Source organism: Octodon degus, unplaced genomic scaffold (assembly GCF_000260255.1).
Source record: "Octodon degus isolate 3935 unplaced genomic scaffold, OctDeg1.0 scaffold00007, whole genome shotgun sequence".
Classification (NCBI taxonomy): Eukaryota; Metazoa; Chordata; class Mammalia; order Rodentia; family Octodontidae; genus Octodon; species Octodon degus.
In genome coordinates, this window is record NW_004524583.1 from 11,052,377 (window position 1) to 11,065,189 (window position 12,813).

The 12,813-nt window shown below is 40.2% G+C and overlaps 1 protein-coding gene across 9 annotated transcripts in view; it reads right to left on the reverse strand.

Annotated features, from left to right (window-relative positions):
* Ttll5 (tubulin tyrosine ligase like 5) overlaps positions 1 to 12,813 on the reverse strand; it is a 316,364-nt gene that overhangs the window by 152,142 nt on the left and 151,409 nt on the right. For all 9 annotated transcript variants that reach the window (XM_023702383.1, XM_023702377.1, XM_023702375.1 and 6 more), the window contains 4 exons: positions 10,892 to 11,012; positions 6,712 to 6,858; positions 5,116 to 5,219; positions 2,441 to 2,568 (listed from right to left, as the gene is read on the reverse strand). In XM_023702383.1, the coding sequence (XP_023558151.1) occupies positions 2,441 to 2,568; positions 5,116 to 5,219; positions 6,712 to 6,858; positions 10,892 to 11,012 (500 nt within the window). The remainder of the gene's footprint in view (positions 1 to 2,440; positions 2,569 to 5,115; positions 5,220 to 6,711; positions 6,859 to 10,891; positions 11,013 to 12,813) is intronic.

The following is a 12,813-nucleotide window of genomic DNA, read 5'->3' on the forward strand; positions in this document are numbered from 1 at the left end:
GGCGGAACCAGGGATTGAACTCAGGCCCTTGCACTTGCCAGAGAAGCACTTATTCTACTGAGCCATCTCCCCAGCCCTCGTGCAGTTTCAGATAGGGCTTTTTTGGTGGTACCTGAATCTAGAATGTACACTGATTCGAGGTACAATGTTGGGGAGGGTGATTGCTGGATCAGTCTACTCACGGACTTGGCAACCCCCTAATCCTGGTAGAATGAACACAATATAAGGGACATAAAGAGGCTTGTATCCTCCTGCCATCGCTTGCTTTGGCTGTCTTCTAACTTTGTGAACTGTTTCTTCTCTGTGATACCTCTCTGCCAAACTACCCTGCTTTGGGGCCAGTCCATTATGGACTGAAACTGCACAAACTGTAACCTATATAAAACGTTCTCCCTTTCAGTGTTGGCTTTTTTTGTCCTAGCAACAAGACAAGTAACTAACATACTCACCCAACTCCATTCCTTGGATAACAAACTCTATGAAGTCAAGGACTATGATGTCCTCATCGCTCTGTCACTAGCAACTGGGGGGCCTGCCCTTAGCAAGTGGGTGGTAATAGCACACTGATTTTGTATGTTTTAAATACTAAATTAAAAGATGAAAACTTCTCTGCTAAAAACACTGTCATAATGTGTGTAGAAATAACCAGGCTACTGTAATCTAATATAGAAATAGGGGAACGGTCATTTGAAATGTGGAATGAATTTTCCCTAAGAAACAGTGTTAATTTTTTGTTTATTTGAATTTTGTCTTGTTTTATTTCTCAATTGTTTAAGTGCCTGCTCATGCAAAGGCAGTCAGGAGCAGGATACCATGGTTCGATTCCCAGTTAGCCCTGCTGTTCAGGCAGCCTGAGCCACCAAAAAAAAAAAAAAAAAAAAAATCACTAGCAATTAAAACAGATACTTGGTAAAAATGTATAGCTGGAATGACTAACATAATGAGGAAAGCTCCAAGAATAGTGCTAGGCTTAAAAAGCCTTCTAGTAACAGAGTAATTCAATTATACACTGCGTTAAACAGGCTTTTATTGATTAGCCTATGAACCAACTCTGTTTCTGAAACAGAGGGCTGGGAGCATAGCTCAATGGTGGAATGCTTGTCTAACGTGTGAGGCCTGTGGTTCAATTCCCAACACTGAGAAATAAAACAAGACAAAATATAAATAAACAAAAATTAACACTGTTTCTTAGGGAAAATTCATTCCACATTTCAAATGACTGTTCCCCTATTTCCATATTAGATTACAGTAGCCTGGTTATTTCTACATACACTATGAGTGTTTTTAGCAGAGAAGTTTCCATCTTTTTAGTATTTAAAACATACAAATCAGTATACTGTTACCACCCATATCTTACCTTTTTTTAGGATTTAAATGAATCCTACATTATTCACATCCAATTCCAAAATCTCTGACCATGACGTTCCCTAACGTGAGAGCTTCATAAATATGTGGGAACATTCTGGTATCCCAGTGCCCTGCAGGAAGCCATGGCACTGGGCGCTTGGTGTACTAGACACCTCACCAGGAACAGAACAGTTCTGCCTAACAAAGAACCCTTCCACTCCAAATGTCACAGTTCTTGAGAGGTCATGCATGACAAGAGTGAGAAATAGTCACTAGAAGAGGCACAAGAGTAGACATTACAAGCACAAATTTTGAATCAGGCAGACCAGGGATGAAGGTTGTTTCCTTGTGCAAGAGTGACCTTGTGTAAGCTACTAGGTTCTTTTGGCTCATTTTCTCATCTGCAAAGAAGTTTTAAAATACTGCCTACTATATTTTTGGAAGTATAAGATAAGATTGTGTCCAGTAGATAGTAAAATAAATGTTCACTAACTAGTAGCTACTAATAATAGTCTTTCCTGAATAGCTCTGTCATGGAAGAAAGATCATGCCCATCCTCTTCTGTTTTTAGGGCAAAAAGTACTATCCTAGGCTGGCCAGACAGCTCAGGGGACTAAAGCACTTGCTCAGGCCGGCGCAGGGACTGGGGTTTGATCCCTGGTGTGCCATGCCAGCCCCATCCCGGGGGCCTGCTGAGATGGCAATTGAGACTGGGCATGTCTGCCTGTAATCCCAGTGTGTGGGAGGCTAAAAACAGGAGGATTGCTATGAGTCTGATCTGTGTAGTGAGATCTTGTAGACCTTGTACTAAATACATTAAAAATAATAATAATAACAACAACAATAACACACCTTGGAGACTACCAATGCTCAGCCAGCATATTATTCATGTTTTGAGACAGGATTTCACTATGTAGGGCAGGCTGGCCTCAAACTCAAAGCAATCCTCCTGCCTCAGCCTCCTGAGAGCTGGAATTATAGGTGTGCACCACCATGCTCAGCTCAGCAAGCATATTATTCTTTGCTTTTCTGGAGTTCTGATTTTTTTTTTTTTTCCACTTGTTATGTTTTACTAATTGACCAGCATACTTACCACCTTTAGCCCCATTGTCAGAAAAGGTATGGCTGTGCTTGGAACTTCTAGAGTGAGTCCCCAAGAAGACACTCGCAGATTTGTTTTTTTGAGTATAAAAAGTCAGTACTTCCTCCAGTTCAGCTTCACTGAAATGAAAAGAAAAACTATGGTGAGCTGTTCTGGAAAATCTTCCACTAGGTTTTATTATAGAAACACAGTAAGTGGGAAAATGAAAAACTGAGAGGCACTCTTCATTAATAGACTGCTATAAAAAAAAATAGGAATGAAAGCAGGCTAGCAAGGGTAAAGCAAGATAAGCTTTCATGAATCTCATGGGGAACCCTCTAGATCTGGGCTGCTGTGTGAGAGTCATCAGACACATGAGACTATTCAAATTGAAACAGTAACATTAAATAAAATGGGAGATTATTTTCCTGAGTCAAAGACACATCTCAAGTGCTCAGAAGTCACCTACAGAAAGTTCTGAACAGCCATACTTTTGGTGGAGCCACGAGACTATAGACTATAGCCGAACCTGAATAGTGACCAGTTTCTGTAGGATAGCCAGTTAAAAATTTTATACTTACTACAAAAATATGTGAAAAAGACCAGGTATAGCCCACAGTGTTTGAATTATTTATCTGATCTCTTCCAGTTTTCTTACCTACCGTAGTTCTAGACAACTGAAGTACTAAAGAAGTCGCTTGTCATTTTCATTGCCTGTGTCAGAAATAAGAGACCAATGTGACCACAGCAGAGTTTGTGACTCATTTAGGAGACTAGAGTAGATGGTCTCCGAGACCACTTTGCATGGATTCTGTTACATCTGCATCTGCTTCTTTATGGCCTGTTTTCTTTCTTTTTCTTGAAACTTGGCCATGTTCCAAATAGATGACCTCCAGATAAGGGTGGCATAAGGGCAGCATGCAGACAGGATTATCAAGAGCCTACACACGTCCTCAGCACATACACTAATGCAAGCCTACGGAACCCCCTCTACGAGTTTCAGACTGACCTCAAAGTTTCCGACGCAGCTAAGTGACACAAGGTAAGAATTTCAAGTAACTACTACAGATCTAACGCTGAAGCTGCAAAAGGGGCAGCTGCCTCTGCCTGGCACTATGTTTTATTTGGGTCTTATCAGAACACTAAAGGCAAAGGATTTAGCTGGTCAAAACACAGGCTGCTCTACACCTCTGTCTTATCCTCTGTCCAGTTTGTCATTTACGGCTTCCTGCCTAGCCATCTGAATTTGCCAGCCCTGATGAAGGTATCCCTGTCCTTGCTGTTACTTACTCCAAGAACTGATACTACCAAATATTTCTCAGCAATCAATACTATATTCACAATCAACAGCTAATGCAATCTGATGAATTTTATCTCTAAATCTTATCTCTAATCTTTATCTCTAAATCATTAACCCTAAGTATGAAGAACTTAGTTAATAGTTTAGCATATACAGGATCAATTTTTAGTATCCAGTTAAGCCTGCTAGGTAGATAAACATCACTTTTCAAGTTTTTTTTTTTTTAATGGCTTTTTGATAATCTCTAGAAGGAATCAGAAATTACAGCTATTTTCTGGACATAATCTACTTTTGTTTTTAAAAGAAAATGAAAAGCTAATTTCATAATGCCAATTGAGAAATTGTTTCTTGCTCTGTTTCCATATATGCTTTATCAAGACCCAAGAATGTCAACAAAATATCATTATACAATTATGGAAATTCTATAAAATGATGTACTTACTTGCTATATGTTCAAGAACATGGTGCTGAGGCTATAGCAAAGTCTGAACAGGTATTGAAAAATTATCACACCATATTAACTAATAGATACCACCTTATTTAAAGTCACAAATAACAGAAAATTGATTTTTTTTTCCTACTGTGAATTTGCTTACTAAAACCTATCTAATGGGGTTTACAGTTGATTTATCCTTTTATTTTATTTTATTTTATTTTTTTGGCAGAACTGGGGATTAAACTCAGAATATTGCACTTGCCAAGTGCTTATTCTACAGAGCTATCTCCTCAGCCCCTGATTTATCCGTTTTTTAAAAGAAGGTTTATATAACCTTTTAATTTGAAAAGGTCCTCTGGTATAAAGTCTTACAAAATTTTAAATTAAGTGCCTTTGATCTTTTTCCTCTGAGAATACAACGTCAATGGACAAAACGACTCTGCCATTTGTATCAAGATAGGGACCTGAATGCTGAGATTTCTAATTCCTAAACATTAACCCTAAGTATGAAGAACTTGTTCTATTTTATATAAATGAGGCGTAACCCTCAGTGTTGAGAGACTGCCAATCCCTCAGCCCACTCAATGTAGGCAAAATCTGGTCATCTCCACAGGATCAGTAAGTCAGAAATAAATTTAGATCCAGTACATACTAAGAAGCTTCTAACTTTAAATTTCCAGGCTCTTTCAGTCCTTTGAGTGGGGTAGGCTTTGAAGGCTGTCTAGAGCTACAGCCCAGACACCCAGCAGCAGTGTTTTGATAACTGAAGCCATGACAACAGTAACAGGAATGGCTGAGATAGGGAAAGGCCAAGCCTTTGAAACTCTTTTCTTTTTGAGAGTGATTTCATTCATAGCCATGTGCTGGAAACAAGGGGAAGCTGGGTATTTAATGAGCAGCATGGAAGATAAGAGTCAGATGGTTTCTACTGATCTACAGTGTCTTTTGTACCTTGCTTGTCTGATGAACTTCTGAAAGTTTTTTGCATTCACCCCATCTTCTTCTTCCTCTTCAAGTTTCTTCTTGGATCTCTTTTCAGCCATTTGTTCTGTTTCCTATCCAAAGCCCAACCCCAGAGGAAAACAAGATGAAACTGACTCCTGATAAATGCACACTTCATAATTTGTTTTTACTACTCTAGCATTAAGTGGTCCTTGTTGTTAAGTCATTTAATTTATCCATGTACTTTCACCACCTGTAAACTTTATATTACTTCTAATCATAATCTGGTAAGATGTTCTGAAATTCCCAAGTAACAGTTGCAGATTAAATGTAAATTTTTATCATGCTTTACTTTCCACTTACACAGCCCCTTGAGAAAAAGAGCATTTTTTTAAATAACTTTTTTTTTTTTTTTTTTTTTTGCAGAACTGGTATTGAACTCAGGCCCTTGCACTCGCCAGGCAAGCACTTATTCTACTGAGCTATCTCCTTGGCCTTGAGAAAAGAGCTTTTTACAGTGAGTAGCTTAGTAACCGTGATCATGTAAGATTCACACAGTATTTTGTTGCATTCAGAAGAAGAAAAAATAGTGAAAGATTCTTTCTCACCAGCTTCCAAACAGAATAAATTCTTACTTATGTAAGATATAACAGAATTCTCAACAGACCTGGAGTAAATCATGGGTATGGGCTTAACGTGCTGGCACTCTACTAACCACTCCATGCAACTTGGGCAAGCCATTTAAATTTCCAGGCCTCAGCTTTTTCTACTGCAAACTAAGCATACTTTTCACCTCCCAAAATAATATTTTCAATGTACTCTGAGACTCTTGGATTCAAGATACTTTGCAAAAATTCTAATAAATAGTGTATTTCCTGGGCTTGATTGTAAAATGATGCCTCTGTACAAAATGTTTCAGAAAAGAAAGTCTAAGTCACTGAAAAAAGATTATGTCACCATAATAAATTCACAGTTCAAATTTGCTCTTAAATCTCACCACTGTCTACAGATATAGCAATAGAGATGCAGGTAGGCCAGGGGCTCAAAAGGAATACTATGTCTTTTGATAAGAGCTAACTATGAGCTAGAGGGAGGCTGAGGTAGGAGAGCTATGAGTTTACGACCACCCTCAGCTACACAGTAAGTTCAAGGCCAGCCTGCACTACGTAGCAGGACTTTGTTTCAAAAAAAAAAAAAAAAAAAAGTTAGCTATGGTAACTGGACCTGCAGAAGTAATGAGCAGTGGGGCTGGAGAGATGGCTCAGTGGTCTAAAGCACCTACTTGAAACAAGCTTGGCAAAGCACAGGGACCGCGGTTCAATCCCCCAGCACCACATGCCAGCCAGCCCACCCCTGGTGGGCTGAGCTGGCCACACACACACACAATAAATAAATGTAATAAATAAAAATAAATAAATAATTTTAAAAAAAAGAAGTAATGAGCAGTTTTACAGCTCAGTGGGTTGAGGCATGAAGTCCCATTCTCTCTAACAACATGCACCAGAGATGCTGCCACTAAAAAAAGAAAGCTGGGCAGAGCTATCTACACTGTTTCCAACAGTGTGGTGCAATTCAACACACCAGACTACCCGATGAATGACTTACTTTGTTGTACACAATGATAAAGTCACCTAGTTGGTGGGCGAGGATTCTTCTGCGTTCTAGAAGAGCTAATCGTCGACTGGGTAGCACCATTCTCAGTGAATGCTGGAGGTTACTTGATGCTCTTTTGAGGAAACGAACTACCAGCTCCTAAAATTTAAAGAGGGATAAAGGAAAGAAAACACAGATTGTGCTTAGCATCAGAAGACAAACTATTATGGTATTCAGCAGATGTGGGAGAGGTGTAGTACTTATTTTATAAAACCCAGAGCAAAGACGTTAGGTATAAGAATATAGAATGATAAAACAAAAAGACTCTTACTCTCAAAAGCTGACAATCAGAAAATTAAAAGATGGCAATTGAAAATTAAAATCAAACATGTAAGCAAGTAACTGTAATATGGTCATAGTTATAAAACTACCTTGCTACATATGCATATGGTATTACCACCACTCAAACAGCAGGTATGGCTTCTAAAAAGAGAATGATTTACAGTGATTTAGGGAATGGAGCATTTAAAAGCAGCTAGCAACTAAAAGTCTCAGAGTCAAAGAAATCATCAAAGATAAGAAGGAAGAAAAAGAACCCAAGAATATCCGTCTGTTCAGATACTCTGCACCACTGCCTCTGACTCCACCTGGGCCACCTGCAGCTCTGATCACTTGCTGATGTGCGACCTGAGGCAGAGTGAGTGCCTGTCCCAGGAGGTCACAGTCCTCCTGACCATGCCTTATAAATAGTAGAGAGAAGAATCAGGAAAAAGATGGGTAGAAATACTAGAAATATAAACAAATCCTCTGGAGAAAACAATACCATGGAAACCAAGGAGGAAGGGATTCCACTCATGCAAAAGGCTTCTGACAAATTGGAGGGGGAAAGTACCCCAACAAAAACTAGGCCCTGGAAATGGCCATTCGGGGGATGATCACAAGAGGACATGTGTAGCAGAGAGTAGAAGGAAAACACAAATTCATGGGCAATAATGAATACAGGTAAACAGCAGAAACTACTGATTGAAAAGTTAAGACAATAAGGCCAGATGCACTGGTGCTTGCCTATAATCCCAGCAGTCTAGAAGACTCAGGCAAAAGGATTGAAAGTTTGAGCTCAGCCTGGGCAACTTAACAATTTAGCAAGGCCCTGTATCAATAGTAAAATAAAAATTTTTAAAAGGCTCAGGGATATAGCTCACTGCAAAGTGTTCAATCCCTAGTACAGCCATCAATCAATCAATCAATCAATCAATCAATCAGAGAGAGGGGGAGGGAGAGATGGGGAGAGAGAGAGAGAGAGAGAGAGAGAGAGAGAGAGAGAGAGAGAGAGAGAACAAACTTGATGATAATGGAAAAGAAAGGCTTGTCTTAGTATATTTCAAAAGTCATGGCCTTTCCCCTTCCAAAGGATAAAGATACTTTCAACAGTTAGGCACTGGCAAGGAGGGCAGCATTTAATGGTAAGTCATTAAGGAAGAGAAAATACATTTCATTTATATGAAAAGAAACAATTCTGAAATCTGAACAGACACCATCAAGTTATTTATAAGCATCACTAATGCCTCAGAAATTTTGTAGGACTAAGGGCCTTAAAAAGATGGGCCAAGGGGACCAGGGGGATGGCTCAGTGGAATAAGCACTTGCCTGGCAAGCACAAGGGCCTGAGTTCAATCCCCGGTTCTACAAAAAAAAAAAAAAAAAAAAATCAATCCCTGACTTCCCATCCCTAAGGAAGTATGTAGCTGTGCTTCCTCTTTGTCTTGGTCTTGAGGTGTGGCCCATATGGGAGTGTCTGTCTCTTCTAAGTTACAAAGTCACCTTGTCTTCCATTTTGGGGGCCTGGCCCTAGCTCAGTTCTGTAAGTGGCTGCATCCACAAAGCTGTCAGCCTCAGGTGGTTGTAGTTCGATCCCCACAACCGTGCAGCCAGCCAAAAGTGCCCTGAAGGCATTCGAGAAGGAGAAAAAAAAAAAATCCTTATGGGCCAGGGAGATGGTTCAGTGAAATAAACGCTTCCCTGGCAAGCGCAAGGGCCTGAGTTCAATCCCTGGTTCCGCAAAAAAAAAAAAAAAAAAAGGGCCAGGGATATAGCTCAGCAGCACAAGTACCTGCCTGGCAAGTGCAAGGTCCCAAGTTTGATTCCTGGCACCACAAAGGTTAAGTAAAATAAAAAGATTGTTGCTCCATAAACACAATTTAGTTATGTTCAAATGACAGGTCCAGAGACCTTCTGTTGATGTTCTGAGATAAAGAACCTCTAATTCCAACCTGGACCAGGAAGGGCATTCTATATTTACCTTTCCCATAAGCAAGTCTACTGGGTCAGGGTTTGCTCTCTAGCTACATCTTAAAGAAGGAAGTCAAAGAACTGGTATTAAAATCCTGCAGCAGTGATCCCACATATTCTTATTAATCTATTTTTCTGCATTTAGGACAGGGTCTACAGGTCTACTGGGTCTCACTATATAGATCAGACTACTAGTGAGCCTCCTGTTTTCAGCTTCCCAAGTGCTGGGATTGCAGGCACGCACTACCACACCCAGTCTCAACCGCCATCTCAGTGCGTCCTGAGGGCGGGGTCAGCATGGCATGCTGGGGATCGAACCCTGGCCTCTGCGTTCTGCCTAAGCAGGTGCTTTAGTCCACTGAGCTATCAGGCTGGCCCGATCCCACATATTCCTATAAAGAGCACTACAGGAATCCTGTATAAATTATAAGCTAGCATTTTGCAGTCATTATTCTTTTTCTTTTTTCTTTTCTTTTTTTAACCAGGAATTGAGCTCTGGACCTTGTACTTCCCAGGCAAGTGCTGTGTCACTGAGCTAAACCCCTGGCCCTTGCCGTGGTTAGTGTATTTTAAGCTGGTTTTTCTCCTTTAATTTGATTTTGTTTCATTGTCCTTTGGAGCCAATGTACTCCAGCATAAAGGGAACAGCCTCATAAGCAGAACATTGGATTTCCTCGTTTTTACTCTGCTGTCTTTACTGTAATGGTTTAAGTTGCTATATTAAAACATAATTTTTTCACATTGAAGCAGACAAACTGACTCTCAAGAAGGCAGATTCAATTTTCCACTTGGAAAGCGCAGAGCCAACATTTTCCAGTGATGGCTGAAGGATTATTCACAACACACAAAATTTTATCTCTGAACTGCATCGCCTATTTTAAATTCACAAGCTGTTTTCTGGGATAACCAACATGTTTTTATGGAGCCTTGCCTCTTACATGTTGGGCATGAAAAATGAGTAGGGCTACCACTGAGTGGCATGAAGGTGCAGCTTTCTCAGACGTAGAGGTCTCTCTCATTTGGGTGGAAGATCCTTGCTGTTAACAAAACTATGTAAAGGCTTTAACTTCTACTAATCTCAGACCGTGCTGAAGCACTTGAAGGTTTCTGTCACTCTGATACAAAATAAAAAAGCATTCCTATAAACAACTAATTATGGTCAAAATGATCATACAAGTTTGATTCCAGTAATGTAAGAATTTTATGAAGTTGTAGTAAAGAAAATAAATGTTAAATTGGAGGACTGTGAAATACAATGCTTGTTATATTATGAAAGGGCCAATGACAAGGAGTTGACCTTCAAACAGCTACTGTGACTTGTCAGGAGAGGAAATAAACACGTGTGCATTGCAGAAACAGGAAGAACAAGTCAGGTCCAATTGTGACATCTGGGCTCAAGTTCCGGCTTACCACACATAACCTGTGGAAAACCCGAACTAGCTTCTCTCCATCTCTGTTTCATCTTTGAAAGAGGGATGATGACCTTGATCTTAGAGAGTTAATAAAATGTGAGGTGACTTAAGGAAGGGCTACCAATTGTCATTCTTCAGAAAGCTTTGCACAGGGTTCAGCATCGACTGAGCAATCACATGCCATTTCGGGGTGAAATAAATTGACACCCTCTCTTCATGGTGTAACAAAAATGGCTCCAAACCAAGGATTTTTTTTTTTTGCATCACATTAAAGTAACAGAATTCTAGAAAATGTACTATGTAGTAATTCTTTTACCAGAAATAGATTACTTTTTCTTTTCTTTTTTTTTTTTTTTTTGGTACCACAGATTGAACTCAGGACCTCGTGCTTGCTAAGCAAAGACTTATGCCACTGAGCTATCTCTCTGGCCCTGTACTGCCTTTAAATAGAAAACAGGAAAGAGAGAAAAAGGAAAAGTCAAAGGCCTCACCAGCTGTTCATCCTCTTTGGCAGCCCAACTGGCACTGAACGTCTGACCTCCACTGTCTTTCATCAGGCGAGTTTGCACATGCTGGAGATAGGCAGAGAAGGCTATTCGGGCCTGCACTTTGCTATAGAAATCCGAAACAACACATTGTTAGGAGGCAGCACGCTGAGCCTACCAAATGTGAACCTGTCTTTCTCAAAGTGGCCTTTCAGGAGTCTTCTATTAGGATGGCTAAAGAATATGCAGCCTATCTCATATTTTACTGAGTAAAGAACCATTCCAAGTAGCATACGAAGTTCAAAATTCTTTTTTCTTATCGAAAGAACTAAAAGTGGAAAGTCCCATTTATTTTCTCCTCATTAGCACAGGAAAAAAGCAAGAGCAGAAACGCATCATGTTATCTACTCATCATGTTATCCCTTTGAACTTTCTTGGTCGAACCGGCAGCAGGACTGAGTCCTAATAAGAACCTTTGTAGTAATAAGGAGGTTTCTGGATTGAAGGCCTTGAAGGACATCCTTCTCAGACAGTACAAAAGTACTGGTTTTGCCATGGCAACTAATATTTCTAGTGTGTGAAAGCCTCCAAAGCAAGAAATAGATAAATCCTACAAAGGAACTTTTGAGACCAAAATTTAAGGTCATGCTTTTCTCAACTACAAGGCGGGAGTGGCAGGGGCCCAGAACAAATGAGTGAGATCCAACAGAGTTTGGCAGAGACAACCAGACTGGCTGGGACGAGCCCAGATGTTTAGTGGGAAAAAGAAATCTTTAGGCCTAGTGGGAAGCGCTGCAGTAACATCACTGAAGATTGCAGCTATCTCCTGCCTGATGCTAGTTTGCAAGTAGGGAAATGTAATCAATCTATAGTTTGAATGGTAGAGGTACCAGAGAGAGAGGCTGATGACTCTCACATTAGTTGCTAATTGTGGCAGATCTGTTTTCTCTCAGGCAAGATTTTGGTTACTTCAGCTGATCGGCCTTCTGACATTGTAGCCAAAATTACATCAGTGAAGATTAGGGCCCAACACAAACTTTGTTTACAATCTTCACACATGCAATCATTGAATACTTTCTACTTATTGTTCCCCCAAGGTTTGGACAAAAGATTTATCCAGGGAAAACTGGAAATCCTGAGAGTTCAGGTCTAGATTCTCTGTGTGCTGCAGGAGTGGAGGGTGGGAGAGTCAGGGTAGGGAAGCCACCTGCTCGAGTTTCATGCATAACAGCTTTGGAACTTGAACTATAAATAAGGCCAGATCTCTGTTACTAACAGGGATAGTTTATGGGGAGGGGAATCAGAATATGAATTTATATTTCCAAATGTTAACAAAAACAATTATATTCTCGTTCACCTAGGGAGTACATATTACTTTCACCTCCACTGTTTACACAAGCTTCATGGCCACAGCAATTGACTAAAGTCAAATAAAAATCCTGCACTTTGGTCAACAAATTCACATGCACTGTAATGAGCAGGAAATAGCATGCTTTAGACAGCTCCAAATGTGGCAGAATATCCAACTGCATGGACTGGTCCCCTCGTACCGAAACAGGACAGGCTTTTGGATACAAGAATTGTTGCTCCTGAGTTGAGATTGCCAATCACTGTTTTGTGCCAAATCAAAGTAAAAGTACTGAGTTTTTCATTTTTATAAGCCTTACTGAAGAGACAGATCCCCAAGGTGTTTGTCAGCTAGTCATCTGCAGTAAATAACTCTCCCCACTAAAAATGAAAAGAAAACTAGAATGATTTCAGGAATACACAACCTGCTGTGGGCTGCCTGCCCTCTTTCCTGTTCTCCCCGCTTCGACAGGGTTTCGTAACATAGCCCAGGCTGGCACTGAACTTGCCATCCTTCTGCCTCAGCCTCCTGAGTGCTAGAATTACAGGCCACCACATTCAGCACTTCTTTTATTTAAAAA